The 13,466-nt window shown below is 39.0% G+C and overlaps 1 protein-coding gene across 1 annotated transcript; it reads left to right on the forward strand.

Moving 5' to 3' along the window:
* Positions 1-604: 604 nt before the first annotated feature.
* Positions 605-8,587, forward strand: LOC104914041 (exportin-2-like). The gene is made up of 11 exons (XM_010722453.3): positions 605-760; positions 921-1,024; positions 1,491-1,588; positions 2,167-2,317; positions 2,820-3,028; positions 3,688-3,785; positions 3,989-4,074; positions 4,657-4,738; positions 5,166-5,312; positions 6,063-6,294; positions 6,979-8,587. Exons 1-11 carry the CDS (start codon positions 735-737, stop codon positions 7,066-7,068), a joined length of 1,323 nt encoding a protein of 440 aa, XP_010720755.1. The 5' UTR covers positions 605-734; the 3' UTR covers positions 7,069-8,587.
* Positions 8,588-13,466: the final 4,879 nt, after the last annotated feature.

Here is a 13,466-nt window from a genome sequence, read left to right on the forward strand (position 1 = left end):
CCATACAATGACTAGTTACTTTATTTATACTTGCCAAGCCTCATGTATCTTACTTGGCTGTATGGTAACTCAACAGGTGTCTGGAATTCTTAGTTTTGAAAGTAAGTGATTCTGCAGCTATAAATATCAGATGGACATGTCGTCTGTATGCTGTCCATATGCTACCAGAGCACCAGATACTCAAAGTGTGACCTACTCAGATGTTCTGGCATCTGGAATGTTAGTCTCCATACACTGGATTGCAGTAGTTGTTAGACTTTGTCTTTTACTTTTTTGGATTTGTGAGATACTGTAAGAAAAAATACATTCAGTATTATTTATAAATGTTGTATTTATGCATCTGTTTTGAAGTACCTGTCATTTTTCTTTTTAATCTTGATGTTTTTTTTTTTTTAACTATCCATTAAGACAAAGTAAAGTGCAATATATGCTTTTACAAATCTAACATTGATGTTCTGGGTGAAAATACACAGATTTGGTGTGATTTAGCAACCAGAGCCTTCTAAGATTTCTTCTTCTGCCAGGTTTTCAGTTTGTAATTGATGAGTTCAGTGATTATACTCTGGTATTGAACAATCTGCGTTTCTATGTGAAATATATAATTTATTGCTGTAATTTTTTAGGTACCTAAAGAGCAACTGTTGTTATCTATTCCTCTTTTAATCAATCATCTTCAAGCAGAAAGCATTGTGGTCCATACTTACGCAGCACACGCTCTTGAAAGGCTGTTTACCATGAGAGGAACAAACAATACCACACTGTAAGTTTTCAAACAGAAGTAAATTCATTCCTGTGTACTTTTTAAGCATTGCAGATGAAATACTGGTAGGGGATCTTTCATTTTGTGGTATTATGATATTGTGAAAAGCTTGAATTTTGTGAATATACTTCATAATTAAAGCCCTGTGTTCTTCTTACAGCATTACAGCTGCAGAAATGGCACCGTTTGTAGAAGTGCTGTTAACAAACCTTTTCAAAGCATTAACACTTCCTGGCTCATCAGAAAATGAATACATAATGAAAGGTAAATGCTGAATGAGTCTCACGCTGTAAGAGTTACTTTGATAACTTGAGGTAAAGGCTTATAGCCATGGGCTACTGAAACTTCAGCAGCTTAATTTACTCAAACTTGCTGAAGCAGTATGCACAGCCTGCAGTTGTGTACCAGGCAGTGTTAAGTTATCTTTGAATAAATGCATGAAACAAAAGAGAAACACTAAACGTAATGGCATTGTGTCAAATGGCAGTAGTAGTGCTCAGGATGGCTACCTGAGTGTGTCAGCATGAGGTTTGGGTGATGTGTGGCTAACAGCATGCCACAGTGTGAGAATTTGCAGAAGACTTATCTTCTTACCTTGGACGAGTCGCTCTGTCTTCTGTGCCCAGTCTGTAGAATGGGAATAGTGAGACTTTGCTTTGCTGTGATTATGGATTGATTGCCCTTGTATATGGTTAGCTGCAAAAGATTCTAACTTTCTTTTTATTTCCAGCAATCATGAGGAGTTTTTCTCTGCTACAGGAATCTATAATTCCATATATCCCTTCTGTCATCACACAGCTTACACAGAAGCTACTGGCTGTCAGTAAGGTAAAGAATGGGCCATGTGAGCAAAATGTTTGCGTTTTTTACTTAGAACGATACAAAGATTCATATAAACTTTGTTTGTGTGCTGTTAAAATGCTGTATGTTGTTCAATACTTTGACTAAAATATGTAAAAGTAGCCTTCCAGTGAAATCCATGTTCTTGAACATAGACTTCAGGAATACTTTAGAATACCTTCATCAGCTATCCCAAAAAATTCTTCTACATACAGTGTAAACTTGGCTGCTAAGTATAAAATTTTGCTGCGAAAACTGACAAGACTATTACACAAACGAGATATTTTTTATTTCCAGTTTTTGTTACATCATAGAACTGTTGGTTCATGTAGAGCTTCTGAAAAAAACCACTTGTTTGCTTTGAGATATTTAGAAAAACTTGTTTATGCTTTTAAATTTTGATGTTTGCTTTTATCTGTGGAATTAACTTCATCAGCATATTAATAAGGTGTAGTGTCCTTATTTTCAGTTGCTCCTTTAGGCTCCAGTTGAAACAATAAATACATTTTCCAAAGTGATTCACTTGGTGTTGAGTTCAAGTTGTTTGTTCAAAACTTGTTTTATAGAATCCAAGCAAACCTCACTTCAACCATTACATGTTCGAGTCGATATGCTTGTCAATAAGGATAACGTGCAAAGCAAACCCTGATGCTGTTGGAAGCTTTGAGGAGGCTTTGTTCATGGTGTTCACTGAGATACTACAGAATGATGTGCAAGGTAAGTAAAAATCAGTAATTCTTGTGCTCCCTCTGCTGTAACTGGCTGCCATTGTTTACATCCTGGCAGTTTTCTTCTGTAACACTGGAAACTCAGGTGAGAAGGCAAGGTTTTCACAGTCCTCACCAGCGCTTCTAGGAAGCATCTGTGTTGTTCCATAGGGTACATAAACTGTGTCATCATTGTTCATTTTGTTTAAAAAAACAAATTGTATTTTAAAAGTATCTTAATTGCTACCCCCAAATCTTATTTTTGCCTTGATTCTAATGGTTTATATTCCACGTTCTGAAAAAAACAGTAGAGAAAATAAAATGCATAGATACATACATATAGTGCTTGCAAATGTTTGCAGTGATGAAATTTATTTATTCCAAGTTTTATTTATCAGAATCTTTGTATTAATATCCTACAGTTGTAGGCTCAGCCAATAGATACATGGCTCTTATGAATGAGCAAGTGACCGTTTTTGCTGAATTTCTAAGTGTCGTGATTTCTTTTGCAGAGTTCATTCCATATGTGTTTCAAGTGATGTCCCTACTTCTGGAAATGCACAAAAATGAAATCCCATCATCCTATATGGCATTGTTTCCTCATCTACTTCAGCCAGTGTTATGGGAAAGGACAGGAAATATTCCTCCTCTGGTCCGACTCCTGCAGGCTTATTTAGAGCGAGGTGCCAACACAATAGCAAGTGCTGCTGCTGACAAAATTGTGAGTTGGGTTGATGGAGCAGCTCTGTATGCCTCCAGACATGCTGATTTAAGATGAGACGGAGTTTTTTCCTCAAGTGGAAAGCTGAATTTGTGCAGCATATGTTTGTATTTTAAATTAAAAAAAAAAAGCCAACAAAACAACAACAAACCTTTTGGGATGGGATGGGATTAGGAGCAGGGTCCACAGCAATATGCTTTTATAATTTAGGATGTAACTGCATTTAGTTTATTCAGGCAGGTAAACTTCTCTGTCTTGCCTTGCATCACATGGAACACAGTGGATCAGGAAAGCTCAGGGATTCTGTTTGGAAGAGTCACCAGAAGCGTGAATGAGGAGGAGTCAAAATTTTGGGAGATCTGAGGATCTGTGAATTCTGCTGCATGAACTGCTGTAGTCAAACCTGATTACACAGTACCAATGATGAAGCAAACGTGCATTTTCAAATTAGCTTTCTTGTTCATTTGAGTAAGACTATTTTTAATACTTAATGGAATATCATTTGGTCCCAAGAGAAATCTGTCTTCCTGCAGACAGAGAATACTGTTTTAGGTTGTGAAAGCTTTTGCCACTGTGTATGTTTTAGATAAGATCCAACCTTCTGGTAGGTCATATATGTAGAACTGTTGTGTAGTGTTTTATGTTTGCTTTGCTTGCAGCCTGGGCTATTAGGTGTGTTCCAGAAGTTGATTGCCTCTAAAGCTAACGACCATCAAGGATTCTATCTTCTAAACAGTATTATAGAGCATATGCCCCCGTGAGTATGAATTGACATTATTTATATTCAAAATTAATCTGTATAGACTTTAATACTTGATATGTTTATACACTTCAAAGTTAATGAAAAATGAAAATGTCACGTCAGTAAAATAAATTTGAGTAATTTTGTGCATGTTTTCTGTAGTATGACTTCTAGTAAATGCTACTGTGGCTTGAATAACTAATGTTTTAAATTTCTAGTGAATCAGTTGACCAATACAGGAAACAGATCTTCATTCTACTGTTCCAAAGACTTCAGAATTCCAAAACAACAAAATTTATTAAAAGTAAGTTTATTGCTTTATGAAAGCTTCAGTGATACCAACAGTTTAGAACGTGGAGCAGTACCAAATAAATATTCAGTCATGTCCTTTGATTATGCAGACAGAGAACAGTGAGCTCATAACATCAGTGACTTGCTTTGAGTTATTTGTGCAATCAAGGGTGGCATATGGGGCAGTTCCCTCTCAGGGCACATCTATTTCATTGAAACTAAAAGACTGGAATTAAAATGAGGGGAAATACTTCCATATTCCCATCCACTTCTGTATGGTGTATATAGTTGTGTTATTACTGTTAAATATTCCATGCAGTTGTGTCATCAATGTGATGTAAGTCTGAGAAGAGCTTTTCTAATGTTTCATAGTTGCTGTAAGGGGCAAAGGGGCTGAATCTTGTCCTAGCTGTCTTACCACTGAGTTTTAGTGTATTAGGGAACATGAAAAAAGATCAGCAGCTTTTGACAAGCTTCACGATAGCTAGTTAATGTACTTCACTAAAAGTGAACATTTACAAAGATTACCATTTCTGTCTCCTTGAAAAACTTGTCATGTGTTTTTCTGCTAACTCTAACCTTCTTCTCATTACAGGTTTCCTAGTCTTCATTAACTTGTACTGTGTAAAATATGGAGCATTAGCTCTTCAAGAAATATTTGACAGCATACAGCCAAAGTTAGTATGATTTTTATTTCAAACTGCTGTGTAGCTTTCATCTTTCAAAGCAGAAATGGCTGTCTCCATTGGCTAAAGATGCAAACCACTTTGTCACTGAACTGACTAGGCAGACTTTTCTTCTGCTGTAGTTCACTTCTTTCTTGAGCCATTTCTCTTTTTCTGATATGCTGCTCACAGTTCCTCCCTCATAGTTCCAGATCAATAATCTCCTGAGCAGGTCATAAAAAGGGAAGACTGATGTTTTTATTCTTCTCTCTTTGAGAAAAATTTGCGCTATCAAATTTCTACCAGGCATCTACTATGACAGGGCAATATCATAACAGATTCTGTTTTTTCTTTTTCCTGGTGACTCTTATTGTGTCTTTTTTTGTTGTCACTGTGAAGCTGACAACGTTTTCTAATACTTCTTTTAATGTCATAATAGGATGTTTGGAATGGTTCTGGAGAAAATTATAATTCCTGAAATACAGAAAGTGTCCGGACAAGTCGAAAAGAAAATCTGTGCAGTTGGCATTACAAAAATATTAACAGAATGTCCTCCTATGATGGACACTGAGTACACCAAGCTGTGGTATGTAGAACACTTCTTCAAGTGAAGCTACTTGCTTTTGAAAGTGTGAGCTACTCAATTCTGTTGTGATTTCTTCAGGCCTGCTACCATTTCAGGCTTTTCACATCACTTCTTCTCAACAAATCATGGTCAAAGCAGATGCCAGAACTGGTTTGAAATTTTTGTGATGGGGACAGCGCTGACTGGGCTAGCTAGAATTGCTTTTAAGAGAATAGACTACTTGTTTGTAGCTTGTATTGTTTCTGAAAAGCTAGGAACAGTTTTTAGTTTGTAGCTGTTCTGTTAGGCAGGAGACCCAAGCATATAACCTGAGACAGATGCTGTAAGATCTTTGTGCGACAGTGAATTCTGGGGAAAGCTATCTGGGAAGACTGTCCAGCAGTCTAGGTTGCCAGGTAGGCTGAATTCTGAATTTAAAAGGGGGGAAAAAATGTTATTAGAGAAAAGGTATGATGTACAAAACAATTGCTCTTTCTTGGGTATGCTACATGAGAATTTGACCTGATCAAAAATAAAAGCATCGTTTGTGTTTTTAATATGAGCATCTACATTATGCTTCTAAGCTACACACATCCATGGCTCTTCAGGTTCAGCTCATATTAGGCTTGTGCTCTCAATAGCTAATTGCAGTAGTACCTGCAAAGAGAACATTGTTGAAAGAGTTTTAAATATCTTGAATGCTCCTTTAAAATCTGTCCTTCCTGGCATGTTTTCAGCATTCTGACTTTCTCCTTGCGTCTTTCCATGTAGGACTCCTTTGCTGCAGGCACTCATTGGCCTCTTTGAGCTGCCTGAGGATGACACTATCCCTGATGAAGAACATTTCATTGACATAGAAGATACTCCAGGATATCAGACTGCATTCTCTCAGCTAGCCTTTGCTGGAAAGAAAGAACACGATCCTGTAGGTCAGATGGTGAACAATCCTAGAATTCATCTGGCACAGTCTCTTCACAAACTCTCTACTGCATGTCCAGGCAGGGTAAGTGGCTTTCATACATGGCATGCTGATTCCAAATTGCACAGAGAAGAAGTGCTTATTTGACAGTGCGTCTTTTCTGCCAGTATACGATAACGAGCAGACTGAAGTATGTCCTAATCAGAATGCTAAGTACTGTTTTGTATTATTTTGTCATTGAATATAGCTTTAGTGTGGTTTTTCCTAGTAGCCTAAGAAAGGCTAATATTTTCACAGTACTTACTTTAATGATAATCTTAGTATGCCATTTCTCAAACAAAAATTTCTCCACATGGAGGTATACAGCTTAACACTTGTCAGCAGTTCAATTGTTTGTATTCAGGAAACTTCAGGCAACTTATATGAAGTTGAAGTTGATTATTTTCAATCAATTATTTCAAAGTGTTTTTGTTTTCGATATTTTTGATAAGTAACTGCCAGGGAGATTTGAAGTTTGCTGCATCCAAATCTCTGCTTTAATGACTGATGGTTTGCTAACCTTCTTTCATATTTAATTCAAGTAAGCAGTATATAAAACTAAATGCTGTCAGCATCAGGAATTTTAATTCAGCAACTGCTTTCAGTGAAAAACTGTTGCTGACAAGATGTCACTTGACTTTGCACTGTATACTGGCACGGCAATTACCAGGGTGTAGCAGTACTGTGAATTATACACAGATTGACGCTTCTGCTCTATCATATTTTAAGGTTCCATCCATGCTGAGCACTAGTCTGAATGCAGAAGCGTTGCAGTATCTCCAGGGATACCTCCAAGCTGCAAGCGTGACGCTGCTCTGAGCTGCGTGTATTTCACAAGCAAGATCAAAAGCTGTTTTGTTACACAGAAAGTTGACACTGACTTTTTTTATAGCAGCGCTCAGACAAAATGAAAAATGCTACTTGAAAATGTATTGCAGAATCCATCTTGTAAAAGATAAATGTGGCTTTAAGCAGAAAGAATTTGGTGGTGTGCGTAATCATAGATAAAAGGTGGTTAACTTCCATTCCCAGTTTAATTTCCAAGGGAAGAGTCACAGCGGTTTGCTATTTGCTACGGGGTTTATTTGAAATCTGCAGCATTTGGATAAGTTTGAAATGAATGGAGAGCACTGGCTGTAGAAACTCACTTCGGTCACTAAAATTCCTTTTTATTTTGATGTTGTCCTTTGTAATTCTTTTGTCTTTCCTTAAACTTTATCTAAATTGTGAATAAATAAGAAGTACTTGTTTAAAATGCCTGTCATTGTGCACTTACTATTTTAGAAGAGTGTAGCTGGCTTTAAAAAAAGTAGTGTTTTAAACATAGATTATAAAATAGTGAGAATGTGAAGATTTTTCTTTACCCTATGTAATAGCTTAAATATATTGTATGTTCACACAGAGCAAATGTGAAACTTTGGCAGAAGATCCAAAGCTGCTATTACTCTTGATATTCATCAACAGGTGCACCCTTCTCCTTAGATGTGGCAGTGTAATGCAGCAAAAGCAAGTAGTGTACCCTGCCACAGCGGATATTGGTCTCCCAAGTGGATTTTTAGTAATGTATCAAAACAAGCATTGATCTTGTTTGGCTAGGGTGTTCTCCCTGTCTCCTTATGAATATACTGATTAGATGTGGTGGCCCTGAGTTCTAAGTGCATCCATATAACCTTGTAGTTGTAGTTGATGAAAGGAGACAAGTTCAATGCCTGAGCCTTACTGTGTTCTCAGATGGTCTGGGCACCAAACTGCTATGCTGTAGGCTGTTAGAGCACTAATACTGCAGGGATGTACATACATTTAATTACAGAGACTGCAAGACTCCTGAATAAGAGTGAAGTCAAACAGATTATATATATTTTAAGTTACCTGACCATGTAGATCCTCCAGTTGACTTGAATCAGTATTGAGGTTTTAAAGTTACAATGCCAGATAAAGCTGGGCATTGTATCAAGAAAGTTACTGAATTTACGGAAGGTAAAACATAAGTCACCATCATCTTTTTTTTCAGTTCTTCTTTAATATCTGTTGCTGCTATGTGGGAATGCATGTTGGCCATCTCTCTTAATGTGTAAAGTAAAGAGTTACTTGTCAGACAATTAATTTAAACTGCTTAAGTGCCTAAAAAATGCATTAAATGAATCGACATCAACAGGTTTTCTTGAATCAGTGTCAGACTGTCTTTGTTTATAGGTATGAAGTGAAAGCAAGACTCTAGAATGAAATAATACAACAATGACCATGAGAAGCATTTGCCTTAGTGCTGATGAGACTGTGATGAGCATTGCAAGTTTGCAGAAGTTCTATGCAGAATAAAAATTTCAATAGGTTGAAACCATCTGGGAGAGGTGCGTGATGTTTGCAAGGACCTGAATGTCTACCTCGACTGTCAGTGTTAATTGAGCTGGGGATGTTCATAACCTGCAAGCTGAGAAAAATTCTCAGGTCACTGCCTGCTCCACAGTTTGGCCTTTCCTTTGGATGACAGGGAGAACGATTCTTCGTGTCAACCTCAAAGAATCAAAACTAAATTGGTACTGGTTGTCATATAACTGTAATTTGACATGCCACCTTGGCATCTAGTCTAGACAGCCTATGTGTGTATGCTAGACTGGGGTTCTTCAGTGCAGTGCAATATTAAGGGGCTGATTGTGTTAGATCATCCTCATTCTGCAGTTGAAGTGTGATTTCTATGAGGGACACGGTGCTGACTATTTAGAGTGAACAGATTTTTCTTTCTTTACTGATAAGAAAGGGAACTGGTCAAGATGTACTGCAGCAAGCCAGAACCTTTCTGAGAGGCAGCCAAGGAAAAACTTTATCTTCACATTCACAGAGTTGCGTTTCCAGCAAGGTGTGGCTTTTTCTTGTTGGACAGGCATCTTGTGTGATTAAGTGCCTAAGTGACTTCAGATCAACAAATACTAGTGGCATAACTGCCCTTCAGAAGATTCAGAGTTGACTATCTTAGACTTTGTGGCCATGGCACTTAATGTTATGTTGTTTAGTCCTGATGTATTCTGCAGATTGCAGAAGGCATATGAGCGTTTATTTACAACGCTTAACCTTTTGGGGAAATGACATCTTCTAATGTAGTGCAGGCACAAAGATCATTTCTTCTTCAGCGTACAAGGAAATGTTGCTAGCAGTGCCCTCACCTTTATTCAGGTGGAAACCTTATTGCTACTTCTGACATCTCCTATCCTCAAGATTTAGGAGACAACACAGTGTTCCGCACCGATTTATCTGTTGATTTTAATGGAAACTGACAAGCAAGGCGATAACAGTTTTCAGAAGACTGAACTTCTCTCAGCCCTTCAGTGTATTCTTTTATTACACTGCTGGACAAATACCAGTTCCTTCAGAAAGCTCAGACTGAGAACACCTGCTGTCAGTGGATCTTCTGAGGGCCTGTCAGCATCTGCTTTGATTTCAGACAACTGCACATCTTAGAACTGTCACCAGTTCTCCCTTGTAACTGATAGTGGTAGTATATGTATTCAAGGGAAAAATGATTACTTCTTTTTGAGTACGAAATTGATAAAAGGAGATCTGTTTTGCATCCCTTGACATCACAAAACTAATCTACTCTCCTAGTTTATTTGGATCATACTGACTTACAGTTCTCAATTTCTAAATACTGTGTCTTCTGTAACAAAAGAAAAAAACTGAACACTTTATTCTTTAGAACAACAAAGAACCCACAACCCTCAAGACCACTACATATTCTTTTTTGATGGGTTCTGAATGGACCAAAATGATTCCAGCATTCCTGCAGTGGCAGCAGCACCTACTAATACAAAGTTCTGTTTCTTTTTTTCTTAATTTAAATGTGTGCTGAGGTAAAAGTCATCCTTCCAGCGAGCCAGAGCATTCATTCTAAGAAATATCTGATGAGCCAGAGCACGTTCTATCTCACAGCTGACTTCTGCTTTCAGAAAATTCTGTTTTCTTTAGGCTCTCAGCAGCTTATTTGAAGGTACTTTTCACTATGCTGTACTTTGATTGGTGAATGTACTTCTGCACTTGTTCCGTGACCTTTCAATGAGAACAGCCTTCCTCTAATACTGTCAAGGACAGGTCAGATTCAAGCTGTCAGAGCAGTATTTCACAAGAACAAAATAACCAGAAGGCACTGTGTGGGATTTCAGAGCTGCTCGCAGCAATCTGTTTACATTCTTTGCCTTCCCCCCAGGTTCACTCATTCCCATAGAAGACAAGCGATTTTCCCTTTGTCCTGAAACTGCACACCTCATGCAGTCAGAAGTGCAGCTGAGATGCTGGCTAAGACATCTGAAAACAGTTTGACAAAACTTTGGAAGAATCAAAGGTGTGTTCCCCGCAGTACAGCACAAACATACACCTGCAGCTTGGGTAATGAAGTCTGGCTGTAGCAGTGTGGAGGTTTGGGCACCGTGCTGTAAGCAGTGGAGCTGGTTCACCCCATGCCCAGTGCTGTCCTCCCCTTGGGATATGGCTACACACTGCTCCGAAGTAGATTGTTGGTTTTCATGTCCCAAAGCTCCCAACGTCATTCACTGATTATTGTCTTAAAATAGTTACTAAAAAATATGTGTTTTGCTGATCCATCAGCCAAAAAAAAAAAAAATAGCTGAGAGGAAAAATTGAAATGAAAAGAATAAATGCTTTATTTTCCCTTACCTTCCTACCCCTGTTTGTTTAAATGAACTAATTACTGCCTTACTGTAACTTAGAGGAAACGTGGTTATAAGGATAGGCAATAGCAGATGTAATTGCTTTAAACCAGTTTCAGATCACCCACAAAAGGTAGAGGTCACAATCAGGTAATAAAGAAGGAATTGCTTACCCAGTTCTGAGGCGATTTCTGAGTAGAGATGCTTCCCTTGTTGCTGCCAGCCCTGAAATGAGGTTAGGGATGCCCGGGTCATGCAGGTGAGTTGCTTCCACGTGTGCTCCCAGGGCTGGCTACGGCCCTTCCCCAGGTGCTCGTATGCTGGTTCAGACCTTGACCTAATGCTTCACATACTGAGGTGTTCCCAGGAGCTACCAGCCAGTACATGACAAACTCAGTAGCTTCTGTTGATAGACAGTTCAAAGTGACTGTAGATAGGCCTGAAAGTTTTCTCTCAGAGTAATGATTTTTGAATTCACATGAGGTCAAAGCTCATACTGGGACTTAATGTTTTGTATTCAAGATGCGATTAGGAGTAAATATGTTATTACTGTGAAGTAATTAATAGAAGTGAAGAAAAATATTTTGTTACAAATGAGTCAGAAAAGCAGAATGAAAGGGGTTTAGCACAGCTCGTTGGCGTATTTAGCTTTCCTGAGATTTAATATCCAAAAGCTGTGAAAAGAAATTCATGCTCCTTTTTTTGTGCCTGATATAAGGGATATTTTGAAATTAGTAACAAAATATATTAATAACAAAAATCAGATTTCTGTATGAACATCTGAAAATACTGAAATGATAGTGTTGTGTCTTTCATAGAAGAAATTAAAGTTTCAACTATCTCACAAGTTGTTATCTGGAAATGGGCCTCTGTCCTGTTTTGTTCCAGCTGCTGCATTAAGAATGGAAAGGTCTTCAGTAACATTTTTCAGTAAGTAATAATAATAACGCAAGTTATTAGAGGGGTAAATACCCTTCAAAGAGAAGGAGAAACACAGTGGATGTTGGAGGTGCTGTGCCAAGCAGTCCTCAGACTACACGTGCATTTGATTAAAACTCTATTCAACTTTATAACGTGGCTGCAGATGCTTTTTGTCTCAATGGAGCAGACTTTACACTTACACAGAACCTGCACTATTTTCCAGGAGTAAAAATAAAAATAAAACTGAACTTGTAGCAAAACCCAATGCAGTAGAGAAGATACTTTCGTATTTCTCTCTTCCCCTAACTTGCTACAAAAATCTGCACAAAAAGCTGTTTCTGTTATAGACAACATTCAGCCTTTACAGTAACAATTACACAACACTGGAATTTCACTTCCTTCTGAAGTTTAACTGTTGCTGGAATAGGATCTAACAGCACAGACTGTGATGCAACAGACCACAAGAACATACAAATAGGTGTTTCAACGTGATATGGGATATATACGTCTATATGCTTGTATACCAGAGAATGTTTTTTAAATGCTACATTGTCAATGGATTTGATGTGTCTCACGTATTTTCTTTATGGTATCTTTGGAATCCATACCAGTATTAAATACAGACGTGGATATGGGGCTTTAGATATGTTTTTTATTTCTCATTTGTTTCTGCTGGAATGGTGTAGCTGTGATTCTCGCTACTGGACATGAAGGCTTTTGCACTTACAGTAGAATGAAGTTACACATATTAGATCAGTGAATGCTGTGGGCTGAATGGCACTCTTTTATTTTTCTGAAAATGGCATAAATTACTGACATGCAATTTAATGATGCCACGGGGTTTAACTGCAACCTTGTAATCTAAAATGTATTTTTCACTATTAAGAAAGATAAAATATTTCTAAAGCAACAAGTTCTCACATCTTTTCCTCACAAATAGGCCTGACCTCGCGTGAGTGGGACTGCTTAGCACTGTGATCGCTTGTGTGGATTGGTTATGAAAAGCAGCTGTATCGCTTAAGAAATCACACAGGCAAGGAAAGCGTCGCCTTTAAAATATCTACGCCTAAGAACGGCACGCACCAGAACCTGAGCAGCACTTCGGGTGCTGCAGTGAGGAGGAAGGAGAACCTCAGAACCTCCACGCCTCACAGCCCGAGCGCTCAGACAGCGGCAGGCGCTGCTGCTTTCACTCTGCTTTGGAGAGCTCTGCGATCCGCAGTGACGTTATCGGGACTTCAAAGCGCCATGATACATCTGAAAGCACACATCTCATGGCAGCGTTGGAATTTTTGCTGTCTTAGCGCAGAATCGATTCATTCATAGCTCGATTCCGCCTCGGCTGCTGTGCGGGGCCTCGTTCCGGGCTGCGGTGCCGGGAGCGGCGAGTAACCGAGCGCCCGCGTTACTTCAGGGCTGCAAGGCTGCAGGCACAGCTGCCAACTGGTCGGCGAGGAGCGGGGCAAACAGAGCGCAGCGCCGCACGGCTCGCAGCTCCCTCGGCTGACGTTTCCTATTAACTCCCGGCTTACAGCGGCGCCGCTCGGCCGGCACTCAGCCGTCCCTCTCCTGACCCCACGGAACGGAGCGCACTGCGCCGCGCCTCACACCGTTCGCGCCCGCAAAGCGCCGCTTTAAGCG

The sequence above is a fragment of the Meleagris gallopavo genome, chromosome 22 (assembly GCF_000146605.3).
Source record: "Meleagris gallopavo isolate NT-WF06-2002-E0010 breed Aviagen turkey brand Nicholas breeding stock chromosome 22, Turkey_5.1, whole genome shotgun sequence".
Classification (NCBI taxonomy): Eukaryota; Metazoa; Chordata; class Aves; order Galliformes; family Phasianidae; genus Meleagris; species Meleagris gallopavo.